This window comes from Corythoichthys intestinalis, chromosome 2, assembly GCF_030265065.1.
Source record: "Corythoichthys intestinalis isolate RoL2023-P3 chromosome 2, ASM3026506v1, whole genome shotgun sequence".
NCBI classification, from domain to species: Eukaryota; Metazoa; Chordata; class Actinopteri; order Syngnathiformes; family Syngnathidae; genus Corythoichthys; species Corythoichthys intestinalis.
Genome location: NC_080396.1, coordinates 58,892,240 through 58,919,154, shown reverse-complemented (window position 1 = coordinate 58,919,154; position 26,915 = coordinate 58,892,240). Strand labels below are relative to the sequence as shown.

The 26,915-nt window shown below is 38.3% G+C and overlaps 1 protein-coding gene across 1 annotated transcript; it reads right to left on the bottom strand.

Moving 5' to 3' along the window:
• Positions 1-9,286: 9,286 nt before the first annotated feature.
• Positions 9,287-21,214, bottom strand: LOC130911220 (cerebellin-4-like). The gene is made up of 3 exons (XM_057829044.1): positions 20,676-21,214; positions 19,382-19,498; positions 9,287-11,762 (listed from the first exon to the last, which is right to left on the bottom strand). The coding sequence occupies exons 1-3, from the start codon at positions 20,934-20,936 to the stop codon at positions 11,565-11,567; spliced, it is 576 nt and encodes a 191-aa protein (XP_057685027.1). The 5' UTR covers positions 20,937-21,214; the 3' UTR covers positions 9,287-11,564.
• Positions 21,215-26,915: the final 5,701 nt, after the last annotated feature.

Genomic DNA, 26,915 nt, shown 5'->3' with positions numbered 1-26,915 from the left:
AACACAACAAAATCTCACTTCTTTTCCAAAGCAGTTGTTTACGTTGTTTCTTCTCTAAGTCGCAGTAAGAAATGTGCTCCAGCATTCTTTTGGAAATTCCTCCTGACGAATGAGCCTCCGGATCAGAGGTAAATGATAATGTAACATTTGAGGTTTGTTTCTTTTTCGTAGTCTGTGCAAATGTAGGTTTACTTTGCAGCATCAGGTGTCATTACCACTCCTTAAACCCCTAAACTCCCTGAAACTCCCCTACAGAAAAATATTCATCACAGTGTTGATGCAGCTTTAGTTAAAAACTAACCAAAAACTAAAAAGCAGGGACTTGAACTTTCTGATGACGCTGGTCAATTTTTTGTGTGTGTGTTATTTATGTTGACACTTTGGCCATCTTGAGCCTCCACCTCTCCTTTTTCAGCTAGGCAATTCCTCTTACATTTGCTTCGACCTCGAGCCATCATTGTCAATCAAAGTCACTTATGCACTTTATTTTTATAGTAGCTGCATTGACAAGAAGCAGACCACTCCTATCTTTCAACACAGATGATACAGCGGTTGTTCAATGTCTCCATGATGTCCATGCTAGCATCAACTTGACATAATGTAACTCACTCACAGAGCCACGCAAAGGTAAAATTTGGAGGGGGTGGTTTTAAAAGAATTATTCTGAAAGCGGGCATGTCATTTGTTGTTAGCGTCATGACGACAACTAGGATGACTAAGGCAGGAAATGACTGGACCTCTTTAAAGCTCTTCTCTTATAAAACCAGAATGGTATTTTTCATGAACAAACATAATACTGTAGATGAAGATATTTCCCTAGGTCAATTCTGTATTACAGTGGTACCTCGACATACGATCCTTCTAACATCCGACATAAAATTTGACTCGTTATTTGTCTCGACATTTGACGAAATGTTCGAAATACAACGATTCATGACAGCGTTGCAATTTTTGCAATTGTTTTCCCTCAAGTCGGATGCACAGCGAATTTTCTTGTGAGAGAAATCAACATGGGTTTCAAGAAGGCTTACCATAAAAATTAAGAAGGAAATGATGGAAAATATGAACGTGGTGTGCGTGTGATTGAACTGGCTTCACAATATGGCCGGTCTCATCCGACCTCCGTTCGCCAGTCTCTATGAGTTAAGGTGACAATAAAAACGCTTGTTTATTTCCAATGTATTATTGTTGTTGTAATATCTGCAAGGAAGTCGTCATTTTTTTCAGGTTTTGAATCTTTTATTTCAGAACTTGTGAAACACAACACGAATACTGTCCGCCGTACCCAACACCAACAACAACATGAAAAGGGAAAGTCAAAACTTCCCAGTCTTCCACACCTCTTTCACTCTCTCATTAGTCACACAGTGCGTTCAGGAACAGCATGCAAAACACAGCCACATTTAAACCTGATTCGCTAGATGATTATTAGTACTAATATATTGTTAATATTACGATTCATGTTTATAATTTATTTGTTTTGCTATGTGTAATTGATATTTTTAATTGCACCAGCAGTATTTATTAAGGATTTAGCGTAGGATTTTGGGCTGTGGAAAGAATTAATCAAAATATTATGTCTAATAATGGTAAAATCCCGCTCGACATACGAGCATTTCGACTTACAAACCAGGTCCTGGAACAAATTAAATTCGTATGCAGAGGCGAAATGTCTTCAAAATAGACAATCATATCAACCTCTATCCAAGCAGGCTTTATCAGTTCATGGAGCAAGGGTAGTTAGGACAGTGCTAGTCTGATATTCGGTGTTGTCCTGTCCTAATTACGCCTTGTTGGATGAAGTGATGAAGACTGTTCAGATTCTAGATGAAACATAATTCAAGACAACTAAAAAACAAAACTCTAGTTGTTACAGTTACATTGCCCTTGGAATGAAATGTATGTGCCTGTATGAATTTGAATATTCTCTAGGAATTTTAGATGAATAAAGGCTTCATCTTGGCTCTTTGTATTTTATGTTTTATTGTTTTGTATTTTACTATGCCGGCACATCTTTTTCACAATTAGTAGATCCATACTTTCCATTGAAATGTCATGTGTAAGGAATTTGCATGTTTCCTTCATATCCATGGAATTTTTTCATCCCAAATCAAAATTCTACCTTGTGGGTTCATTGGGCACAAGAGTACAAGGGTACATTGCCATCAGTTTTCATCGACACAGCCATTTCACATGTGCGCTTCCACAAACACAGAGTTGTTAACTCATACTTTCTCTTTTTTTTTTTTTTTTTTTCTTAAGTTGTACAAGTTTTAGGCCAAAATAATGGGACAGAAAGAAAAAAAAATCCGATTGTTGTTTAGGAGGAGGAGGGGTCCGATATTCAATCACATTAAATGTGTATGCAAACGGGAAGGGGTGTGGGCTTTTTATGTACACTAAATATGAGTGTGTAATTGTAATTATTTAACAAAACTTTAGCATTAATTTTTTTTTTAATAAGGTGCCTTTCATATTTACAAAAACAGCAAGAAGCCTTCTGTCCATGGAGGACATCAGTTGCAGGTGTTAGCCCTTGAATTGACTTGAAAGATGTTCAGTTGCAAAACATTTGTCCTTAGACGTATTTCAAAGATCCAGATAAGAAACTACTAGTCTAACTGTTTTTCCAAGAAGTTATAAATTGCTGTTAACGAGAAATGACTGGCAATCAATCTGTCACGCTGGCTGTCTCTGATTGGCTGAAAGCAAGGTTTTCGTTTATTTTATTTTTTGTTGTTGTTGTTTTTGACAGATCATCTTAATATTATTTTACTGTCTGTTCATACAGACAGTTTTAATATATGCATTTGACAATCCACCTTTGAGTGTGGAATGTAAACAATACCTGTCCAACACATTTTGCATTGAAGGTGAATTAAATTACGTGAATATATTACAGTATATACATTGTGGAGAGCGATCTCCAAAATGTATATCATTTATCCACAATACTTAGTTCATGTCATGTCATTGTGAAGTAAACTCATTTTCTGGAGAGTATTTTATTCATTTATTTATCTATTCTTAAACCTTAAAGCTCCCTGACAGGCCTCATTTGGCCTAAAATGATTAGTTGGCAAGGAAGAGCTGCTAGGTGGGTCAGGGGCATCTTTTATGGCCTTTGTGCAGATATTTGTTTTGTTCCCTTTAGCAACCATGGGAGTAAACGGACTGTAATAAAGGTTATCTTCCTTCATGAACTCTGCACAGTGTGATGAGAAGCACGTGAAGGCATCTCGATCATGAGCCACTGAGGTTTTACTCTTTAAACTGGATGGCTACGTGCTGTTCTGACTAATCCATTGTTACAGTAAGGTCTGAGGGTCCATGTGTCCCTGTGAATGCAATCACAGGGAGCTTAGTTTCGCAAATCTTGAAAATACTGTATACACCTTTAGAACAAATTTTAGAGATTAAATAACAATAACAACAAAATAATGATTGTGGGGAATTTTGACAACTTATCGTATGTCCGCGATAACCAATAATAAATACAGTACTATATCGATAGTACATGAAAATATTTTTTATCTGGGAGTTATGTTGTCAGTAGTTCATAGCATTGTTGTGCATGAACGCGTTCAATGAACATTCATTCATTAACACATTTATATTTTGGGCGAACGTGAATTGAACGCATCATATCTCTGTCAAATGAACATTACTGTGAATTAGTTCATTCTAGCAATTGTGAGTGGCGTTCATGACCTCATTCATGAGTTCAGAATAACAGCCTTTCCGACAAAACTGCAAAGCTTTTATGGTGGTGAAAAAGCATTCTTTTACATTTAGTTGGACTCTTAACATTATCCAAAGATGTTGAATAAAAAAGTTACATCATAAACATACATGTGAAACATGAATATGGTGTAAATAAATGCTCAATGGCACGGGGAAGACGTTAACAGTGAGAGTGCAGTCCCATATAGTACGATGCATGTGAGGAGAACTTTCCTTCGTGTGAGTTGAAGACCAAACGTAAGTAAATGTTCGTCTCTTTATTGAAAGTTTTAGGTGTTTACTTTGGAATGGCTGCATTTGCCGCCGTTTGTAACGTTAAGCGCATGCACAGAACCGCAAAGTTGCAATTTCTGATGGGGTGCAAAATCTGATAGAACATCAGCCAAGTATCAACATTTTAAACGAGGTTTACGAACAAGTAAGTACCCAAATTGCAAAATATAAATGGAGCAAACATGGGCCAGATGTACTGCAAATTTCGGCCCAATTTTGTACAACAGATCTGCTCCAGTTTCTTTTTGAACAATGGGTCGAACTCATTATGGATTAACTTGTCAGATCAGCAAAAAGTTTACAAAAACATTAATGTATGGCCTGGATATGGCACACATTACCTAATATGGCCCAGTAATGGGCCAGATGTTGTCCAGATTCCCAGATAGCAAAACATAACTGGAGTGGACATGGGCCAGATGTAATGCAAATTTGGGCCCAATTTCATAAATTGACCTGGCCCAAACTCAGAACAGCCAGAATTGCTGGTGAAAAAGATTATTTTATTTGCAACAAGCAAATTCCACATTAAAAGATGACCCATTTTTAGACTGTAAACATATTGTATTTTTTTAAGGTTCTGGGGTAACTGGGGACCCGAGCACAGAGACGGGAGGCAATCTGGCAGTGGTAACAAGAGTTTATTGATGGTTAGAGGTAGTGGCAGACAGTGTCCGAAAAATCCGGTGGGCAGTTTGGTGATAAAACAGGTGAAAAGACTGGGGAGGATCACTTTTACGAAATTGGGCCGAAATTTGCAGTACATCTGGCCAATGTCCGCTCAGTTATATTTGGCTATCTGGGTAACGTTAACACTAGACTGAATAACTTGTTTAACAGTCAAGCAGTGACTTCAAAACGTGAATAAAGTACTTACCATAAAAATTTGCCGTTCGCCGTGATGTTGTGTCCTTACTCCTGCATGTTCTCCTGTTTAGTGTCGCAGCGCTGCTGCCTGCCTTCAGGGTAACGCTGCTGTGACGTCACACATTGACCGTTTAATTTCTGATTTTGAGAGTGGCCAGTCTGCACGGTGCGCCCCGGAACAGTGCATAACCTATCATTTGGAGTGTCAGATTGATGATCCCAGCCACATCTGGCGCAATGACGTTCAGCGGGCCTGATTGATATATGAATCTGGCGAGCTGAAGCTGGATCCGGTCACCTGCTATCGGGGCACCGATGCGAATTTGAAATTGGAATATGACGATGAATCTGATACAGTTATAGTGTTTAAGTGGATACTAATAATTGCTGTCTGTGGTTTTTTTTTTTGGACCATGAAATTTGAATTTTAAACTATGAACTGAACAGTTCATTTTAGAATTTGTGAACTGCAGTTTGCACTAGTTCATGTAGAAAATGAACATGCCCAACACTGGTTCATAGAATTTAAAAAGAAGTGTTCATGCCACTCAGACATACTTATAAAACACAAGATCAGAGCACGTTTTTTCTTTCTGTCATCCCTTAATTTTTTAGAATACAAAAGAATGAAATTGGCCTTTTTTTTTTTTTTTTTTTTTTCCCATCCAGCACATATATATGGCAGCCTTTCATTACTACCGTTAACATACAAGTACATGGGAATGGCAAGATATAAAAGAAAAGATAAAAACTATACTAAATATAGCAGACAGCCTTGCAAAATTACCGGAATGTCTTAATCAGATCATTTAAATTTCTTAAGATCACTGATTACTGCTAAAATTAGCTATTAAACTGTCACTTCTATGTGTAAACTAACTTTTTTTTTTTTTTTCGCCCATGGTTTTCAACCAGTCATTGAGAAAACCTTCTTGGAAAAAATCTTGGAATTTATATTTTATGCAATTCACATGAAAAATTATCAAGTATATTGTGATGTAATAATGTAGCACAATACATACAATACAAGACCATATATAACGTAGATACTGTATAATACATACAGTACAAAAATATGGTAATCTTTAAATTCTATTATGAAATTATTTACATTTATTTAGAGATGCAATAGAATGTTGTTTTGTTGGCCGGTGACCATCCTGCATACAAGCTTCTGTTTCTAGTTTTACATTGATTTACATTTATACCGCTTTCAAACCAGAGTCTCTTGAAGGAAACCCCCTTCTTGAAAAGCAAATAAACCACTATATCAGGGGTCTCCAAGTCCGGTCTTCGAGAGCCGCTATCCAGCTTGTTTTCCATGTCTCCCTTCTTTCACACACATGAATCAAATGATCAGCTCATCAGCAAGCACTGCAGGAGCCTCATAACAATCCTGATTATTTGATTTGGGTGTGTTAAAGGAGGGAGACATGGAAAACAAGCTGAATGCTGCTCTCGAGGACCGGACTTGCAGACCACTGCCCTATAGGTATGGAGCCAAATAAGGCACCTGGCAATGTAGCAAAATGGGAAGTGGCTGCATAGCCCTGAAACATAACATACATGTTATTGTACATGTTGTAGACATTAGACAACATTGCTCATTGTTGAGTTTGATTGTCTGAACTTTGGCGATTGAGTGTTACAGCTGCAGTTCCAGGATGTTGGTTGCAGGTTTCTATTACCAACCGTGAATATCCACACAGGGTCTTTGTTAATTCCTCCACATTAAAAAATTGTACTCGAGTACCCCATTTTAGACCTTAAGTTATGATAACTACCGGTAGTTTAGCAAAATTATTACAATTGCCAAGTGAATCAATAAGCGTTTTGTATGGAACTATCCTACAGTGTAAATTGGACTTTTCTGACAAACTTCTCAAGCAATCGCTCCATCGGGGAGAAAGATAACTGCTTTGGAAAAGTATGATCCTGAACTCAGCATAAGGGCTCTGATTTGATGAAACCTTACTAAAGAAGCAAGTTCAAATGATAAAATCCAACCCCTAATGAGTCTTTCTTATCAGTCACAGTTAAATCCAAAATATGTGAGAATAAGCTTTCAATGACATTTTTTTTCTTCCAGATCTTGCCATTGGGTATGTTAATTTATCAGATATTCGACTGCTACAAACCCTTTGTGAAATGTGATATGTGTGGCGAATTTACTTGTTTAGTTAAATAAAAAATATAGAATTGCAACAAAAGAAAATTAATCTAAGTTAATAATTTGAAGATTAACAAATGGTTATTGATCTCACAAGATGTCTTGTTATCACCAAAATGTACCATTACATGCTCCTTGTAGTTACAGTATAACAAACCCCTGATTGGAAACCGAATCCTCTGAACTGTGAGGCCAGCATGCGCCACTATACAGCTATGTAAAATAAGCACGCGATAAATTTTTATAACATTTATTTCAATGTGAAAAACTTAATGGCATTCTTGTCTTGAGTGGATTTGTGCATGAATAGGGGCGGCACAGTGGATGACTGGTTAACACATCACTTCAAGAGTTCTGAGATCTCTGGTTCAATCCGGGGGTCTAGCCTTCCTGTGTGGGGTTTGCATGCCTGCATGAATTTTGTCGAGACACTCTGGTTTCCATTTTTCAAGTTACTGTAGTTGTTGGTCTTCACCTTGCTTTTGAGACAGATTGAATAGAATATGCAGCATGTCAAGCTTTGCCCTGATTGGATGTTGGCAATACCTCCGTAGGCAAAGCAGTTCTAATAACCGCGGGTGATACTATTGATACTATTGTTGATTTTGGCAGGCAAACCTCAGACTAGAAGTTGAAGTTGGCGAAGGAGATCTGCACTGTAAAATGGTCACTGATCAATGATGGTTGATATCCGTCTTTCCCACCCCGCCACTCCAACACCAACACATGGAATGATAAAACAATATGTGTTGACTTAATTGATTGATTGGCATTGAGTTTGATGCACGGAGTTCACATATTTCTGAATTAAACATTGATTTCCAGCGCTTCAGTTCAAAAACCAGCATATCTTTCTGCCTGAGCTAATATGAAAGCTCACTGGAGATCAGCTGCATTCCCGCAAAGTTTTAGACCCCTCATTGGTGGCATTTAAAAGTGTGCCTTTCATCCACGAACTGGCCATGTCCGCTGTCCGTGCCCTTTGTAACGCAGACCCGTTTAACAAATTCCAAAACATGTGGCCTAGGCTGCACAGACATGAAAATACACTTTACCCCGAGCACACCGGTGGTTTACAAAAATGTGGCCAATAATTTAAACTTTGCAAAAGCTTAATTAGTAGACAGAAGATATTTCATTATCAATTATGCTATGAGACAAGGTTAACGGTCTAGCGTTTTCTATTTCTTTTACTCTTTGTTGTTGTTTTTTTGGGCCAGTCTGTCTCCTCTCACCTTTGGGACAATGCTGCTTATTGAATCTAATCAAGCAAATGAGTAGCATTTGGTCACTGTCCCATGATATACATTTTTGTCAAGTAAAATTATTTAGTAAGAACACAACACTATAACCACAAATTTAAATCTTTATTCTCATCACTTTATGTTACACATATACTGTAATTTTCGGTCTATAGGCAGCCTCTACTTTATAGTCCAGTCCTCATACACGAATTTTTACAGGCCAATGACCTCCATGTAGTTTTGTATACAATGTGAACACCTGTGGTTTATAGGCCAATGCGGCTTAGAAATGAACAAATAGTTTTCTTGTCAAATTTTATGGGTGTGGCTTATAGTCAGGTGTTCCTTATAGTCCAAAAATTACAGCACTTCTAATTTTGATAGACATTAAGTGGACTTCAACAGAATGTCTCTTATCTCGCCATGAAAATGAGCGCATATTTTCAATTTTTTTTTTTTTTTTTCTCAAATCTTAGCTATGCCCTGATATCACCAATTGTTTGTTCTTTTTTGGGTAGCAAAGTACGAACATGTTCAAATAAATCACAATTTCATCAAACATTAACATTGATATTATTAATATTAGAATAATTAAAAGAATCATTTAGGCTTTATATGTGAACATATGTTCTTCCATTGGCCTCAAATCAGGATATTGTTGTCTTCATTGTATATGATTGGTCCGACACGTTATGTTCATTTTCAATGGTTAATCCAAAACATTCAGACAAACAAAATGAATAAGGCTATGTAATTTACAATAGAACGTTTGCATTTGATTGCCAGTTGTTGACAAACTGTAACTTTTTTTTTTTTTTTTTTTTAAGAAATAATCTGTTGCATGGATAAACTGTCACAATCATAAAATCTCTTTTGACTGTACAGGTAATGGTTAAAATAACATTTTAACATTCTCAACTGACATGCAAGTAAAAAAATGAAAAAAAAAAAAAAAAAAAAAAAAAAAAAAAAAAAAAAAAGGGTCCCACTATTAATGACAAGACTGAAAATCAAATTTATAACATTTATGCTTAGGTTCCGTTCACACTCCATAGCATGATACTCAATTGAGATTTTTTTTTTTTTTTTTTTTTTATCATTCAAATTACATAAACACATCTAATTTCTACCAACATATTTGCCCAAATTTAATAAGATGCACACAAAATGTGATGAGACAGTGGGTTTGTAATATGGACAAATCTGTGGCAATTTCAAGGATTTTTTCCTTGAAGTGAGATTATTTTGGGAGGTTACTCAAGCCTTTCCACGACCGCTCCACGCATACATTTCTCAATTCTATAGCGTATTTTTACCCCTGACTGTGTTCGGCTTCCGACAGTATGTTCACCAATGCTTCTCATGCCTCCCTTTCTTGTTGAAGAAATGTGGCGTTTGTTGTCTTTGGTGACATATAAGTCAGATGACCAGAACATAGGATACATATCTAATTTATGTCCACATAACACGTCATGTGACTGATTTACGTATATATAGAGCGGAAAGCACAGACAAGGCTGAAAAAGCAGTTTCTGCTCTTGCGCCCCTCTTTAAAATAAATTTCTTTATTTTTGGCCAAAAGAACTGTTGTGTTTGTTAGAACAATATGTCTATATGCTGCCATAGCAGATTCATTGCGCATTAAGTTGCCGAATTATTTTTAAGTTGTCCGTTTTACCCTGGAAACCCCCGTTTGCAGACGTTGTGCAACCGCTTTTGTTTCAACCTAGCCATAAAAAGACGGTAAGTAATCGTATTTATTATTCGAAATGTCTCATTTGTAGCTTAGAATCATTGATGTCTAATATTTAGTTTAAAAAAATGACTTTAAAAGAATTCTTCACTCTCATATTTTAAACTTTTAAACAAATTACGTCACGATGAAAAAATTAGCGTCTAAAAAACTCACGGATATCTACCTCATAACTATTGCCTACTTGTGTTTTTGTCCTTACTGTCGCATTTCCCCCAATATTTAAATGATAAATAATCGATCCAAACAAAGAAAAATTGAAAAAAACGTTTAAAAGCGTACATATATGAAAATGAAAATCTCGACCACTCCTTGATGTCTGCGATTTCTGCATCGCGACCCTTGTTATATTACCATGTTTCACCCATAAAACGTACGTGCGCAATAATATCTCGTTAAAATCATGGCGTCTTTAATTCTGCTCTCACGTGCTCTCACCTCCAGTTAGGGTTTTGCCCCATATATGTAGATAGATAGATAGATAGATAGATAGATAGATAGATAGATAGATAGATAGATAGATAGATAGATAGATAGATAGATAGATAGATAGATAGATAGATAGATAGATAGATAGATAGATAGATAGATAGATAGATAGATAGATAGATAGATAGATAGATAGATAGATAGATAGATAGATAGATAGATAGATAGATAGATAGATAGATAGATAGATAGATAGATAGATAGATAGATAGATAGATAGATAGATAGAAACATCGTATTGTTACTGTTCAAATTGCAGGAAAAAAAAATCAAGACACATGTTGAACAAAACCTCAAGTGCTTTACAGACCCACCTCACATGCCTTATTTGTTTAACATTCTTAATTGTCATACCAGTGCAAAACAAAGTTAAAAATAGTTCAAACATAAAAACAATGCTGTCTTAAAGTTGATAACGATAGGCATGGAGTATACTGACAACTAAATGTAAGACAGCTAACTTCCTAGAACATCCTGTTTACAGGAGCTCCTTGGAAATTTTGTGACCTTAAAGCCGTTTCTTCCCCTTTTATTACAGTTCAATGATAAACTGTTTCTGATTTGATTAACATTTTCTGCATATTTTTCATCAGTTTAGACATGCGCTGTCAGATAAAAGACGCTATGAACATAAATATACATAGAGTATTTATACACTACATAAGGTACATATAAACAAAGAAAATTTGCCATCGTTGACATAAACATATGCATTTTAACAATCAAACAGTAGGGATTTGTTAGCAAAAATAGCTACATTGAAATAAAAATTGTTCTCGAATTTTGGCGACAGCACAATAACCTTCATCAGCAAAAAGGCAGATACACTCAAAAAAGTGCTTGGGGATATGAGATACTTCTCTTTGGGGTCAGTCTGAATGACAGAATTTCTCTAGGTAAAGAAAGCATCATCCAAAACTTGTTTTGGATGTTGCTTTGGCAGTCAGTTTTTGATGCATATGGAAATGACACAATATGAAAGAGAAGTTAGGCAGTTTACAAACTGTTGTTGTTTTCCTATTCTTCACAGCGGAAAGACGAGAAAGCCAGAAAATGTCGAGTACTGCCATCCACCGACCAAGTTGCCCTTCTCCAATTTGAGGTAGACTTTGTCCTCCTTTTCCAGATACAGCAGAACGCCATTCGTGGCAGCCTCACGGGTTACGTCCTTGTCCCCCGCAAAAGCTGAGATGACAGGCCTCCCATTTAACATTAGGTTCACCTATCAAGCGAGACAATTAAAAAATTGTCAAAAAAATCATCACATTGTTGTGGACAGGCAAAATTAATCTCAAATGTGAGCGTGAAAAGATGAATTTGGTTTAAAAAAGCTTTGTTCAAAATTGTGATACAATCTCAAAAATGAGACTACATTTTGTCATGACTAGATGGCCTCTTTGATAGGCACTTGACATATTTTCCCCAGACTCGATTCTACTCAACCAGATTCTGTCATTTAATCCAACCTTCAGCTCGAGTGTTTTTATAGTTGTGTGCACATATTTCAGTCTAATGCCTTTATAAATGTGTTTACTTACTGTATGCTAAGTAGGACAGCTTGCCCAGCAGGTTAAAAAGGTTTAATTGATCCCACTTCTGTAACATACTTATAATACCTTTGAAAATTAAATAATTTATATACAGATGATATATAAAAAGGCGCCGGCGAACAGGCAAGTAAGTGGGTGAAGAAGCGAATGGTTATGCAACGCTGCAGCCTGTAAGTAAAGTGGCTGTGATTGGTTTACATAAGGTTGAACTCTGCCAATTAATCGTGATGATGTCTGCTCATCACAAAACTAGCTTAGCCGCCAGTTTGAATAATGTGGTGCTGGACAGCTCTAAGGTGCCGTTTGGCTAAACATTCTAGTTCTTTTCGTGGCTAAACACTTCTAAAAGTCACCAATTAATGGCTTTGAATTGAATAAACTATTCTGACAAATGTCATTATCAAAAAAAAAGAGCAGGTAGTCATTGTAAAAATGATTGTATGAGACTGCGTAACTATGCTAAGCCTGCGATAAACATTATTATAAGTGATTGGTGCTACACTATTCCAAGTGTTTGGTGCTTAAATACAGTTTGAATTGTACTTTTAATGAAAGCCTATTTGTTACAGTGGCGAGAGAGCGTCTGTGACGTAAATGCGCTTGACCAAATAATATGACTTGACCCAGATTGTTCCTGAAAGGTGATTGGCATTTCTATATACTTCATTGTATTTTTAAATTGCAGTATATAACACACTTATCAAATCAGAAGCTGAATGGTATGACCATTATGTTTCATTCATGGCCCAAGACTAAATGGTCGCATTTTGCAACTAAAATTAGAGCCAGTGCAAGCATTTTTTTCATCTACTCGCACATGCGTGACCAGTAACATTGCGTTTTTTTTTGTTTTTTTTTTTGGGGGGGGGGGGGGGGGGGGTTCGATACAAGACAAAGAAATGGGTAGCACTGTATTTAACTACTTCCTGGTTGACTGAGGACAATCCTGAAATACAAATGGAAAATTTAGATCATGGGCTTATTTATAATCATCAATCATCAATAGCAACGTTAGAGTATAACGGCGTTTCAAACAGTGTAATTTTTTTTCATTGGTGAGAAATGTAATTACCGTATTTTTCAGACTACAAGTCACACATGAGTATAAGTCGCACCAGCCATAAAATGCCCAACGAAGAGAAAAAAAACATATATAAGTCGCACCGGAGTATAAGTCGCATTTTGGGGGACATTTATGTGATAAAATCCAACACATAGAACAGATCTGTCATCTTGAAATGCAATTTAATATAAAAAATACAATAGAGAACAACATGCTGAATAAGTGTACAGTGCATGAATAACGAAATGCGAATATACTGTCCTCACCTGGACGCTACGGCTTGGTCCTGGCTATACAACGAGCTAAACTCCCAAATGACGATGCTTGACGTCCGTATAATTTGCGGAATCAATTTCGTCCTCGATACCAAACAGGTTCGCATCAACGTAAATAAATGATGATTAGGTTCTGTTCCAGCAATGACACAAACGGTTAGCATGCGTTCGCTAGCATTAGCACGTCGTTCAAACAACCACACAACTGGCTTTAAGTGTCTGATCGCGGGTCGAAAACACACAACAACAACAGAAAAGATGATACACACAGGCGTTGCCTCTGTAGAGATATTTTACAAGCATAAACAATGAACGTAGGTTCGCAGCCGTGTTTCTCTCTCGCTAACTCACCCACTCACTCAAGCTGCGTAGCTGTCTTCTTCTGGCGTGTCAGCGGTCTTCCTCACGTAAAGAAGTGCGAGGGCGCCCTCACGTGGGCGTGAAAGCGCCACAAACTAAAAGCATGCATTTCAATATAAAAAGGCAATAATACAATTGAACATACATTGCCAAAGGCAGAACGCGAACGTGGCCATAACTATTAGGAGTTATTCAAATAACTATAGCATAAAGTACATGCTAACAAGTTTACCAAACCATCAGTGTCACTCCAAAACACCATAATAACATGTGAAATTATATAATATTGTGTTAATAATTTTACACATAAGTCGCTCCTGAGTATAAGTCGCACCCCCAGCCAAACTATGAAAAAAACTGCGCCTTATAGTCCAAAAAACACGGTAATAAATTTTCCCATCTTTGCAACGCCATTACCATTACCTAGGATGTGATGGGTGTCTTACAACAATTTGAGTGAAGCGCAAGTTGACTGATTTTGTCACATATCAGCTGCCTGGAGAGAGCAGAGCGGGAGGGGGGAAGGAGGGAAGCTGTGGTGATGCCGTTGCAAACGCGATGATGATTGGCTTAGTGGGAGGATCGTGCCCCGTTCACGTGCTTTTAATTTGAAATTCCCACTCCTGAGTGTGTTGATCTATTTGAGACTCATTTCGCGCAGCTGAGAAACACACTTGCATTTTATCTAAACGGAGGCCGTCTGCAGCCAATCAGACGTCTCCCTCTTAAAAAGCCAATCACTCGGGCTGGGCTGTTTTGTTACGTCACTGCTGTGCGCCGTCAAGTTCAGCACGAGAAATGGCGTCTGGTTAGCAACAGCGGTGAAGTGAGCAGCGTTTTATGAATACATGGTCAGGCCAACCGCACTTTCTTTTCAGTTGCATTTCCCCTTTAAGGTTTTATCGCACAGAAACAGACAACGAATGTGGATTCCGTCAGATTTATAACAGAAAATCATGACAATAACATCGTGTGGAAGAATAGTCTGCATGCGTGTATGACAAATCACACACACATTTGTTGAATGTGTGTGTTTCGTGTCATATGTGTTTACAAATCACACAAAGCGTGTTTTTTTGTTGTTGTGTGTGTTTCGTGTCATATGTGTTTATAAATCCGACAATACATGTGTTTTGTGTTAGATGTGTCTGTGCATCGTGCATGTGTATGTGTATGTGTTCAGCACGAGAAATGGCGTCTGGTTAGCAACAGCGGTGAAGTGAGCAGCGTTTTATGAATACATGGTCAGGCCAACCGCACTTTCTTTTCAGTTGCATTTCCCCTTTAAGGTTTTATCGCACAGAAACAGACAACGAATGTGGATTCCGTCAGATTTATAACAGAAAATCATGACAATAACATCGTGTGGAAGAATAGTCTGCATGCGTGTATGACAAATCACACACACATTTGTTGAATGTGTGTGTTTCGTGTCATATGTGTTTACAAATCACACAAAGCGTGTTTTTTTGTTGTTGTGTGTGTTTCGTGTCATATGTGTTTATAAATCCGACAATACATGTGTTTTGTGTTAGATGTGTCTGTGCATCGTGCATGTGTATGTGTATGTGTTCATTATGAGACTGATCTAGCCCCATACTCTTCACACTCAGCATACAATACTGAAAAACTCATTGATCATAGCTGATCAATTTGAAAGTGGCGCCGACGTGATGTCAAAAAGTGCCTAACATAGGAGAAAGGGGGGATATTGTGCTATTTTGACCGACATAATCACAAGAAACTGCATAGGGTCAATAGAGGAAGCCTCAATAAATGTGCTTTCCTGAGCATTCAGACACTCAAGAGAAGACTTTCTAAATTTTCCCTGCTCAGCCTAAGCGGTATCTTCAAGCAGCTTGGGTGGAGCTATAACCCAAAAATTACAAACTCCACATTCCTACCAAAACTTGTAGAGCCCTGCTGTAATCTTCCCTTACTGCTTAAAATGAGCAAAGCCATGGCTTTCTAGTGCAACAACGACAAATACAGTACATCTCCCGACACAACGTGGACTCGTTGTCGAAAAGCCTCACTGTCAACCCCCTGAAATGCTTCTGTCAGCACTTCGAAATTTTGGTTATGCTTGTAACCCCACAAGTGTCAGTACTAGCTAGTGACATCATGAAAGTAAACACTAATAAATCAAGAACATAAATATTAAGGGAGCTAGTGTATATCATTTTCTTTTCTTAATAAAATGTCAGTGTCGTCCTCTTTGTCAAAATCCACCAAGGATTAAGTACACAGGATACTGTATTTCTTGCGATGGTAAAAATTATGCCGTTTTAGAGGCAAAAGTGTCTCATACAGTGACAAACCCTTGTCCCACCCGATATATTGCTGGTGCAATTGCTTCAAATAGCTAGAGCAGATCCTAAAGAGTTGAAATGAAGAATGTGCCAATGGCAATAAGAGTATTTTGTGGTGCAGGTACACATCACCAAAAGCAAACAATCAACTCTCCACTTTACAAAGTTACAAAGAAAGCAACCCCCCACAAACACACACACAAACAAACCTAATGCAAGCGTCTATCGAGATTCCATTGCAATAACACTCTGAATGGAGCATTTCTTCATCTAGCCAACAAATTAGTCACATATTTTTGTAGTGGTGTGGCACATGATATCAGCAAACGCAACGAGTACCACACCTTCACATTACCGTATTGGCTCGAATATAAGACGGCCCTGATTATAAGACAACCCCCTCTTTTTTAAGACTCAAGTTTGAAAAAAGACTTTTTGAACACCAAATTAATTTTTATACAGAAAATAATGACAGTACATCTGAAACAAATGATTATAACAACATATTTGAGAGAAAAAGCATGTTATTTTTCTTCATTCAAATCTTAATATCTGAACATTTAAATATGTAAACTAAAGTGCAATCACATTCATAAATGGCTTCTGGTTTTTTAAATGTAAATAAACCAATCTATTGTGATAAAACAACAAAACTGCAATAACTGCATTAACCATCAATGTGAAGTCTAACTGTAACTGTAGTCTTGAAACAAATCCGAATAAGGAAAAACTTGAGAGTAGCTGAGATCTGTCATGACAGAACATTGCCTCAATGATATCTGGCGCCATCTAGCATCGTGAATGGGTTTTTACCGAATATAAGACGACCTCAACTTTTTCAGTCTTATTTCAATGCAAAAAACACCGTCTTCTATTTGGGCCAATACGGTAATATCCATCCATCCCTACGTTATGTACCGCTTAATCCGGGGTCTGGTCGCAGGTGCAGCACCTATTGCAGGGAAGCCCAGACTTCCCTCTCCTTAGCTACTTCAACCAACTCATATGGGGGGATTCAAAGGCTTTCCCAGGCCAGCTGAGAGGCATAAGCCCCTTTCACACACGCCAAAATACCAGGAAAATCACGGGTTTTAACCGGGTAGCCCTTATGTGTGAAACCAATTTCCCGGGTCGACTGACACGGAGAATACGCGGGCATTTCACAAGTCGCGTCTTAGTAAAACGTCCGGGACTTCCCCGGGAATCGTTGTGCGTGAAAGCAGGCGTTAAATTCCCGTCACAGCACGATGGCTGGTGACATAAATATCATGGCGGACTGATCATCACTTTCTCTCTCTTCGCAGTAAGACGAAAATAAGTAAATAAACATCGCAATTATCAACATAGCAAGCTGGAAATAGCTAAATTAAACTGAAAACATAACAAAATTAAATTGCTACGGGATCGTAGAGCTGAGGAAGGGAATGGAATAGAAAATGTATGATTTATTTTGTTGCCGATGTTAGGGTCCGCTACTGCGGAAACAAGGTTGTACTTCAAAGCAAAAAAACAACCGAGGAAAGCGTTCAAGGGTTTATTCAATACAAATATAAATACGCACGATCGCGGAAAAGGGGGAATAACACAATGAGTCCGTGACAGTAGGTCTACAGCACAGGTGTCAAACCGATTCCAGAAAGGGCCAAGTGGGTGCTGGATTTTGTTCCAACCGATACCGTGCAGAGAGTTTAACCAATGAACTTCCTTCTGAAACAAGCAGCACCTGACAAAGTTTAACTCCTTACACATGTAAAAGATCTGATTGGTGAAAAGGTGTCCTCTTCATTGGTTGGAAAGCAAACCTGCACCCACTTGGCCCTTTCTGGAATCGGTTTGACACCTGTGGTCTACAGGGATCAATAATTCTAACCTAAGCGGTAGGCAGAAAGCCGATAAGACAACAACAAAAAAAGCCAGCGGGATTCTTCCTTCCCCCAGCGGCTTTCGGGCTTGCTCTCCAGCGGTTAGAAGCCAGCGGGATTCTTCCTTCCCCTGGCGGCTTTCGGGCTGGCTATCCTGCGGTTAGAAGCCACGTATGAAATACGAGCACAACGTAGGGGATTTCAGAGGTGTCGAATGGTGCCGAGCAAGTTAATATCACAACACCCTTCTCTTGGATCGCCTGGGCTCCAATGCAGTCTTGATGAGCTTGAATTGACTGCAGTTACGACTTCGTGAACGCTCCCTCCAGAAAAAAACACGATTTGACCGACATTGTGACAGCTGATGCCGACCAAAAATTACGTAATGTCCGGGTTAAAAATCGCGCCAGCAACCCTCCCCAGCAGAGAGCGCCAGTGGGCAACACGGGACAAGTCTGTGAAAGTGTCCAACCCGAGTCATTCTTGGGACATCTCTACATGCGTGAAAGCAGTGACGCAAGTAAATCCCGCGTCACCTTACACGGAAATTTCCCTGGATTTGTGTGTGAAAAGGGCTATAGTCTCTCCAGCGCGTCCTGGGTCATCACCGGGGTGTCCCACCAATGGGACATGCTCAAAACACCTATCCAGGGAGGCGTCCAGGAGGCATCCAAACCAGATGCCCGAGCCACCTTAGCTGGCTCCTCTCAATGTGGAGGAGAAGCTGCTCGAACCTGAGTCCCTCCCGGATGACCAAGCTTCTCACCCCATCTCTAAGGCAAAGCCCGGACACCCTACGGAGGGAACACATTTCTGCCGCTTGTATCTGGGATCTTATCGTTTCGGTCATGACTTCACATTAATATTTTATCCTTAAAGCATTTTAACATTATTATCAAGAACTGATGCTCTGAATATTATCAATTATACCATTTGATTTTGACATAATAGTGCATTGGGACTTCATCAAACCTAGTTGTCATGTTACTGGCTGAGTAATTTGGTGGTGGTGGCCCATTCACAGACACTGATTCAGACATATGCAGATAACTAAAGACTTACTTGGTTGCTCCATAGTATTTCTCGTTAAAAGTGAATTTTCCATAGGTCCCTATTAAGATTGCCTGTTCTGGCTTTTCTCTCTATTGAATTAAATGAGGTAAAATATCCATTTGAGGTTATTGATTTTTCTTGTTCGGTAATGTACATCTCGCTTGTATTCCAAATCTATATTTTATATATTACATTGGTCTGCCAATTTATGTTGCACTCAAATTGACACGCTGCAATCTAAAAAGCTCACATCTCTATTCCATGCATCCTTTTTCTGCAGGCAGCGAATGACACATATCTGAATACTCATGAAGCATGCAGTGTAGCTCAATCTTAACTGTGTTCTGAAAAAAAAAGAAGACGTACCTGTATAGTCTGGCTCTGGTACACTTTAATGACATGGAAGTTAAAACTGTAGACTCCTTTTCTTGGGGACAAAAACACAGACTCAAACGTGAAGAAATTTCCGATGTTAACGAGAACCTGCAAGAAAAGACACAACAAAAGTTCAAACAATCAAATAATCAATCAGTTTTTCCTTAGTTTTCTAAAAAAAAAAAAAAAAAAAACACAGGAACAATATATTATCTGCTGAATTTTGAAAGATCCCACATGCTTTCAGTGGCTACCATTATAAATTCATTTAGATTTTGTTAAATAGAATTTAATTGATTGTAGTTTGTATCAACAAGGAGCAGCACCTTGAAGAGGTGAAAAATCATATAATCTTGATATATGATGAATCACATCTTAAAAATTTAGGGTCTGTATCACTGCACAGCCAATTATGTGTAGACTGCGTATTCTCCCCATGCTTGCGTGGGTTTTCTCCAGGTACCCGACATTCTCCCACATCTCAAAAACATGTATGTTAGGTACAATGAAGTCTGTAAATTGTCCGTTGATGTGTGAAAGTGAATTGTTCCTACATGTACCCCACTGTGATTCACAGTTCCAGGGTGTAGCTCACCTCTCAGAACAAAGAACAAAAACATTTTTTTGCAGTAAAAAGTCCACTTATATACATCCAGTAGCTAAATAACAAAGTGAATGGAGTGAGGTTGCCATGGGCTAGTGATGGTTTTGCATCTATAACTTTACCTTTTTGTTTGCTTGTTCAAGGGTTTTTAGGATTGTGAATTTCCCTCGGAAGCTTATTTCAGTGCCCATCCCGAAATCCGCAGTCATCAACAGACCTTGCTCATCTTGTTAAACACGTGCAGCCTCATTTTAAATATTTTTGATGTTCAAAGTGCAAAAAAGCACATGACGTCACACGAGACCTCAGTTCAGTGAACATCAAAGCATTAACTCAGAGTGTGTTTTGCTCCATCTTTGGCTTTTGGTCATGTTTACACGAGAAAATTGAACTTGAATAATTAAGTTGGAGAGACTCCTAAGCAGGCTCACAATTAAAGCAAGTCAGAATATGCACTGTTACTTGTTATCAAAAGTTAATCTTAAAAAACATTACTGTATGTATTATAGCAGGGTGAATGTGGTTGATTGGCAGGTAATTTGCAAGATGAGCCCTTCCCCCACACAATACATGACAATGATGACATAGGCATGGCAAAGCACACGCAGCTTCACACGCACGGACACTGTCAAAAACGCGAGAGAATTACGTTTTGACACATAACAAAAAGATGTTGAGTACCTGATCGAAGTAGATGATCCTGGTTTTGTTGCTCATCTCGGAGGGTTCGTGGTTGTTGCTCCGCAGCGCCGAGAAAGCCACCTTGGAGTTGGTGGCACGCACCGAGATCCCCAGTGGCGAGTTTGACGCCCGCCAGTCGGCGTCCGGGTTGGAGTCGCACACCACCAGACACTTGCCCTCCAGCACGATAGGCTCCGTGTCATTCTGAGCTCTTAGCACCGCGGCCAGAACCCACAACACGCTCCAGCCCAGTACCCGCATTTCCGCGAGTTCCCCCGCGAGCTGTCCACTAGCGGGTCCCCACCTGCGTCGGGTCCACGAGAGACTCCATCACGCGCGCCATCGCCTTCAAGTCCAAATTCCCAGCGCGCGAAACGTCTGAGCGTGTCATTTAAAAGAATTTGTTAAATCGATGCGCGGACGTCAATTAAAGCAGTTCCAATTTAAAGAATCAAATCAGCAGCCAGCTCCAGCATTGCCAGCTCGCGCCCGCTCTACGCACAAACACAGAACTGGAGATATTTGTTCGGTGATGCTGCGTGATTCCGCGCCCAAATCAAGGCAGCCACTCTCTCTGCATGCGCGCACGCGCACCCGACTTTTAACTTTCATTTGTCGGCACCATACGCCAAATCTATGTGTGCGTTGCATTTAAACACACACGCACCACCTAATGTACAATTTAAGCGCACAGAGTGTGATTATATTTGAAGTAATTTCTTGCCTTCAAATAACACTTTCAGGGACAGTGTTCACTACAGTGCAAAGGCATAGGTTTGGTCTCAACATATAGGGACGAAATAACCGCATATCTTGCATGTACACTTTTTGCTGGGGACGAGACATTAATAAGACCAAACAGATCTTTCAAATCTTTGTCAAAATCAAACAGATGTAAAAACGGTGTCTGCTTTACCTAGAACCACCCAAACATTTATAGGTTTTCATATTTTAATGAGGATAGCATGGAAACAATAACAGAAGGGGGAAAAATAAGTAAGTGAACCCTCTGCCTAAGGAGAGTTAAAAAGCAATTGAAACCAATTTTGATTGATTGATTGATTGATTTTTATTTCGAGCAATAACAACAAAAAACACCAAGTATGGAAAAATAAAAATAAAATAAAACAGTAATGATGATTGTAACAAATAATAACCTTACATACATGTGTAGCTCAAAAAGGAGTGGGAAGAAGCCGAGCTGTTTTGTGTCCCATCCCCATTTCACTCCAAAAATTCCAAAGGAATGCAGTCACTTCCCTACAACAACTGAGCTAATCATAATGATTACATCGATAATAATAATAATAATATTCAGTATTCATAATAACACCCAAAAACATATATATACATATATATACACACATACACACGTATATACACATGTATATACACATGTATACACGCATGTATATACACATATATACACGCATGTATATACACATATATACACGCATGTATATACACATATATACACACATATACACATATATACAGTACTGTGCAAAAGTTTTAGGCAGGTGTCCTGCCTAAAACTTTTGCACAGTACTGTATATATATTTTTTTAATTATTAAATTTATTAGGATCATGCAAGCTTCCACTTGGGGAAAGTATATACATACAGTATATCCTGTATATACATAATATATTAAAAATATACAGTACTGTGCAAAAGTTTTGGGCAGGTGTCCTGCCTAAGACGTTTGCACAGTACTGTATATATATATATATATATATATATATATATATGCATATATATATATATTAGGGCTGTCAAAATTATCGCATTAACGGGCGGTAATTAATTTTTTAAATTAATCACGTTAAAATATTTGACGCAACTAACGCACATGTCCCGCTCAGACAGTATTCTGCCTTTTGGTAAGTTTTACAGCAAGGGTTTTTGTGCTGTCTAACAGCGAACTCTTGTGGTCGCTTTGCGACATGGTTTATTGTTTTCTTGCCAGTTCAATATGGCTGCACGACGTCTCGGGCTGACACCTACATTGTAATGTTGTGCTTATATGATCCTTGGACAAGATTTGTCCGTAAGTATGGTTGTTGTAAAGAATGTACATATTATGTTAGTAAGCGAAATGTTATATATTTTGTATGAGACAATTTTTGTTTATGTTTAGTGAACCTGTATAGCGTGCTAAGCTAACGTTGTTGCTAATGCAATGCTTGTGTACTTTTTTGTTTGTAGTTTTACGACGGTCTAAAGAGGACAATGGTTTGAGGCCATTTTATTAATAAATCAGATGAAAAAGGAAGAAGTCTGATTATTAAGGCGTCGTTCACTAGCTGTCTAGCGTTGGAAAAAGTAGACGCTTCGGAGTGATGACAGCATAGGCAGATTTAAATGACAGTAGAGTGAAATGCCCACTACAGTCCTTATGTACCGTATGTTGAATGTATATATCCATCTTGTGTCTTATCTTTCCATTCCAACAATTTATTTTACAGAATATATATATATAATTTACAGAAAAATATGGCATATTTTATAGATGGTTTGAATTGGGATTAATTGCAACTAATTACGATTAATTAATTTTTAAGCTGTAATTAACTCGATTAAAAATTTTAATCGTTTGACAGCCCTAATATATATATACATATATGTATATATATATATATATCGTGGGGAGAACAAGTATTTGATACACTGCCGATTTAGCTGGTTTTCCCACTTGCACAGCATGGAGAGGTCTGTAATTTGTATCATAAGTTCTCTTCAACTGTGAGGGACGGAATCTAATACAAAAAAAACAGAAAATCACGTTGTATGATTTTTAAATAATAAATTTGCATTTAACTGCATGAAATAAGTATTTGATACATCACAAAAATCGAACTTAATATTTTGTACAGAAACCTTTGTTTGCTATTACACATACCAAACGTTTCCTGTAGTCCTTGACAAGGTTTGCACACACTGCAGCAGGGATTTTGGCCCACTCCTCCATGCAGATCTTCTCCAGAGCCTTCAGGTTTCAGGGCTGCTTCCGGGCAACACGGACCTTCAGCTCCCTCCATAGATTTTCTATCGGGTTCAGATCTGGTGATTGGCTAGGCCACTCCAGGACCTTAAGATACTTCTTACGGAGCCACTCTTTAGTTGCCTTGGCTGTGTGCTTTGGGTCGTGGTCATGCTGGAAGACTCAGCCATGACCCATCTTCAGGGCTCTCACTGAAGGAAGGAGGTTGTCAGCCAAGATCTGGCGATACATAGCCCCATCCATCTTCCCCTCAATACGGTGCAGTCGTCCTGTACCCTTGGCAGTGAAGCAGCCCCCCAAAATGATGTTTCCTCCTCAATGTTTCACGGTTGAGATGGTGTTCTTTGGGTTGTATTCATCCTTCTTTTTCCTCCAAACACGACAAGCCGAGTTTAGACCACATGACCTTCTCCCATTGCTCTTTTGGATCATCCAGATGGTCAGTGGCAAACTTCATGCGCTGGCTTCAGCAGCGGGACCTTGCGTGCGCTGTAGGATTATAATCCATGACGGCGTAATGTGTTTCTGATGGTTTTCTTCGAGACTGTAGTTCATGCTCTCTTCAGGTCATTGACCAGGTCCTGCAGTGTAGTTCTGGGCTGATCCCTCACCTCCCTCATGATCAGTGATGCCCCACGAGGTGAGATCTTGCATGGAGCCCAGAACGAGGCAGACTGACCGTCAACTTGAAGTTCTTCCATTTTCTAATAATCGCTCCAACAGTTGTTACCTTCTCACCAAGCTGCTTGCTTATTTTCCTGTAGCCCATCCCAGCCTTGTGCAGGTCTATTATTTTATCCCTGATGTCCTTACACAGCTCTTTGGTCTTGGCCATTGTGGAGAGGTTGGCGTTTGTTTGTTTGAGCATGTGAACAGGTGTCTCTTATACAGGTAACAAGTTTAAACAGGTGCAGGTACTTGTAGTAATGAGTGGAGAGTAGGAGGGGTTCTTAAAAAAGAACTAAGAGCCGAAATATTTACTAGTTGGTAATGTATCAAATACTTATTTCATGCAGTTAAATACAAATGTATTATTTAAAAATTATACAATGTGCCCCTTTGGGTAATTGGCGGTGCTTTCAACTCCTCGCCATAGTGAGACCGGCGATCCAGGTTGGCTCTTTATCTTCGGTTGGCTCGGTTCGTCCGACTTCCTCCTTAGGAAGGCGGCGGCGTGCATATAAGTATCGAAAAGCGTTGGATGGCTTTTTGTGGGTACTTTTATTAACAAAACAAAAGCATGTGGGGGACCCAGCATTTTAAGCCTGCGCTAACTGCGCACGAGCTCTACTGTCTACTCTCTCGCTCCCTTTCTCTGACTCGCTCGACCACTTTCTTCCTCACTGCTCAATCTGACAATGCCGGTCACACTGAAAATAACAGCGGCCCCTTTGGGGTGCTGGTAACACTTGCATCCACTCCACTTGCTTAGCTCTCAATATACTTCAAACGGCGCCATTGTAGTCTGTTCGCGGCAATGCTTGAGTGGTTCGTTCCGCGCATGCGTTAATTGCGTTAAATATTTTAACGTGATTGATTTTAAAAATTAGTTACCGCCCGTTAAAGCGTTAATTTTGACAGCCCTAATATATACATATATATTATACACATATATTATATATATATATATATATATATATATATATATATATATATATATATATATATACATACATATATTATACATATACATACATACATACATACATACATATATATACAGTACTGTGCAAACGTTTTAGGCAGGACACCTGCCTAAAACTTTTGCACAGTACTGTATACATTTTTTTTTTAATTATTAAATTTATTAGGATCATGGAAGCTTCCACTTGGGGAAAATATATACATACAGTATATCCTGTATATACATAATATAATAAAAATATACAGTACTGTGCAAAAATAAATAAATATATATATATATATATATATATATATATATATATATATATATATATATATATATATATATATATATATATATATATATATATATCCAAAAGGTTGATACTTTGTTCAGGTGATACATCGTTCAATTCAAACCTTTGTTTTCCAAAACTACTAAAGAAACATTGTGAAAACGTGAAAATAAATGTCTGGATTTTATTAGTAAATTTAAATAGCAATATTTGAACCTAACCTAAATTATTATGAACACACAATAAATACAAACTTGTTAACAAGCTCTCAACTAGCCATGAAGGCAAAGAATAAACATTTGTCTTAAGAGAACTCAACATTGTCCGTCTAAATAAACAAATATAAGTGAAAAAATGAATAAAAATGGAGCCTTCCTTCAGGTAAAACACTACTGTTTTCGTCCACAAGCACAGCCAAACTCAACAGCAAATGAAAACTTTTTACCTCGACTATGATTGATTTATGAATAGCTGAAAAGAATGCCTGCGTAGGCTGCAAATAAAATATTCTTAAATACAGAATGTGTAAAATAAATAAATACATTTTAAATAAATGCAAGTCATCAGCCAATCAAACGTGCTTTTGAGAGCTTTGGCCCAAGATGCCAAATTCATTTTGACTGGGGAGTGGTAATTGAATTTGTTTGTGATGCACATGACACCAGGTGTGGAGGGAAAATAGCACAGTTCACCAACATCAAAGCGTTCCCCCAACTCTTAAGCATGGTGGAGAGCACATCATGATATGGCTGTGCTTTGCAACCAGAGGGTCTGGACAGCTTGCCATCATTAATGGAAAAATAAAATTCCATTGGTACCTCGACATATGAACACCTCGAAATACGATCCTTTTGACACAGGACATAAAATTTGACTCGTCATTGTAGTGTTAATTTTACTTAAAAAAAATTAGTTACAGTTACACATTACTTCTCCCACAATGTAATATAGATAGTAACTCAGTTACCTCTTTGTATACTTGGGAAAATAACTGACGTTGCTTTTCATCTTCAACACATTATTACATAATAAATTCTATAACATCTTGCACTCTTACACATCTAAGATGTCTATATTATGTCTACTACCGCAACGGTCCTCCTCCAACCTCCGTTCGCCAGTCTTTATGAGTTAGGTGACAATTATTATTAATGTAAAATCGCCAAGGAAGTCGCCAGCTTCGTCAGGTTTTTTAATTTATTTCGGAACTTGTGGAACACAACACGACTACTGTCCTCTGCATCCGACGCCAATAACAACATGAAAAAAGTAAAAACTTCCCACTCTCCTGCACCTTTCTCTCTCAAGTCAGTCACAC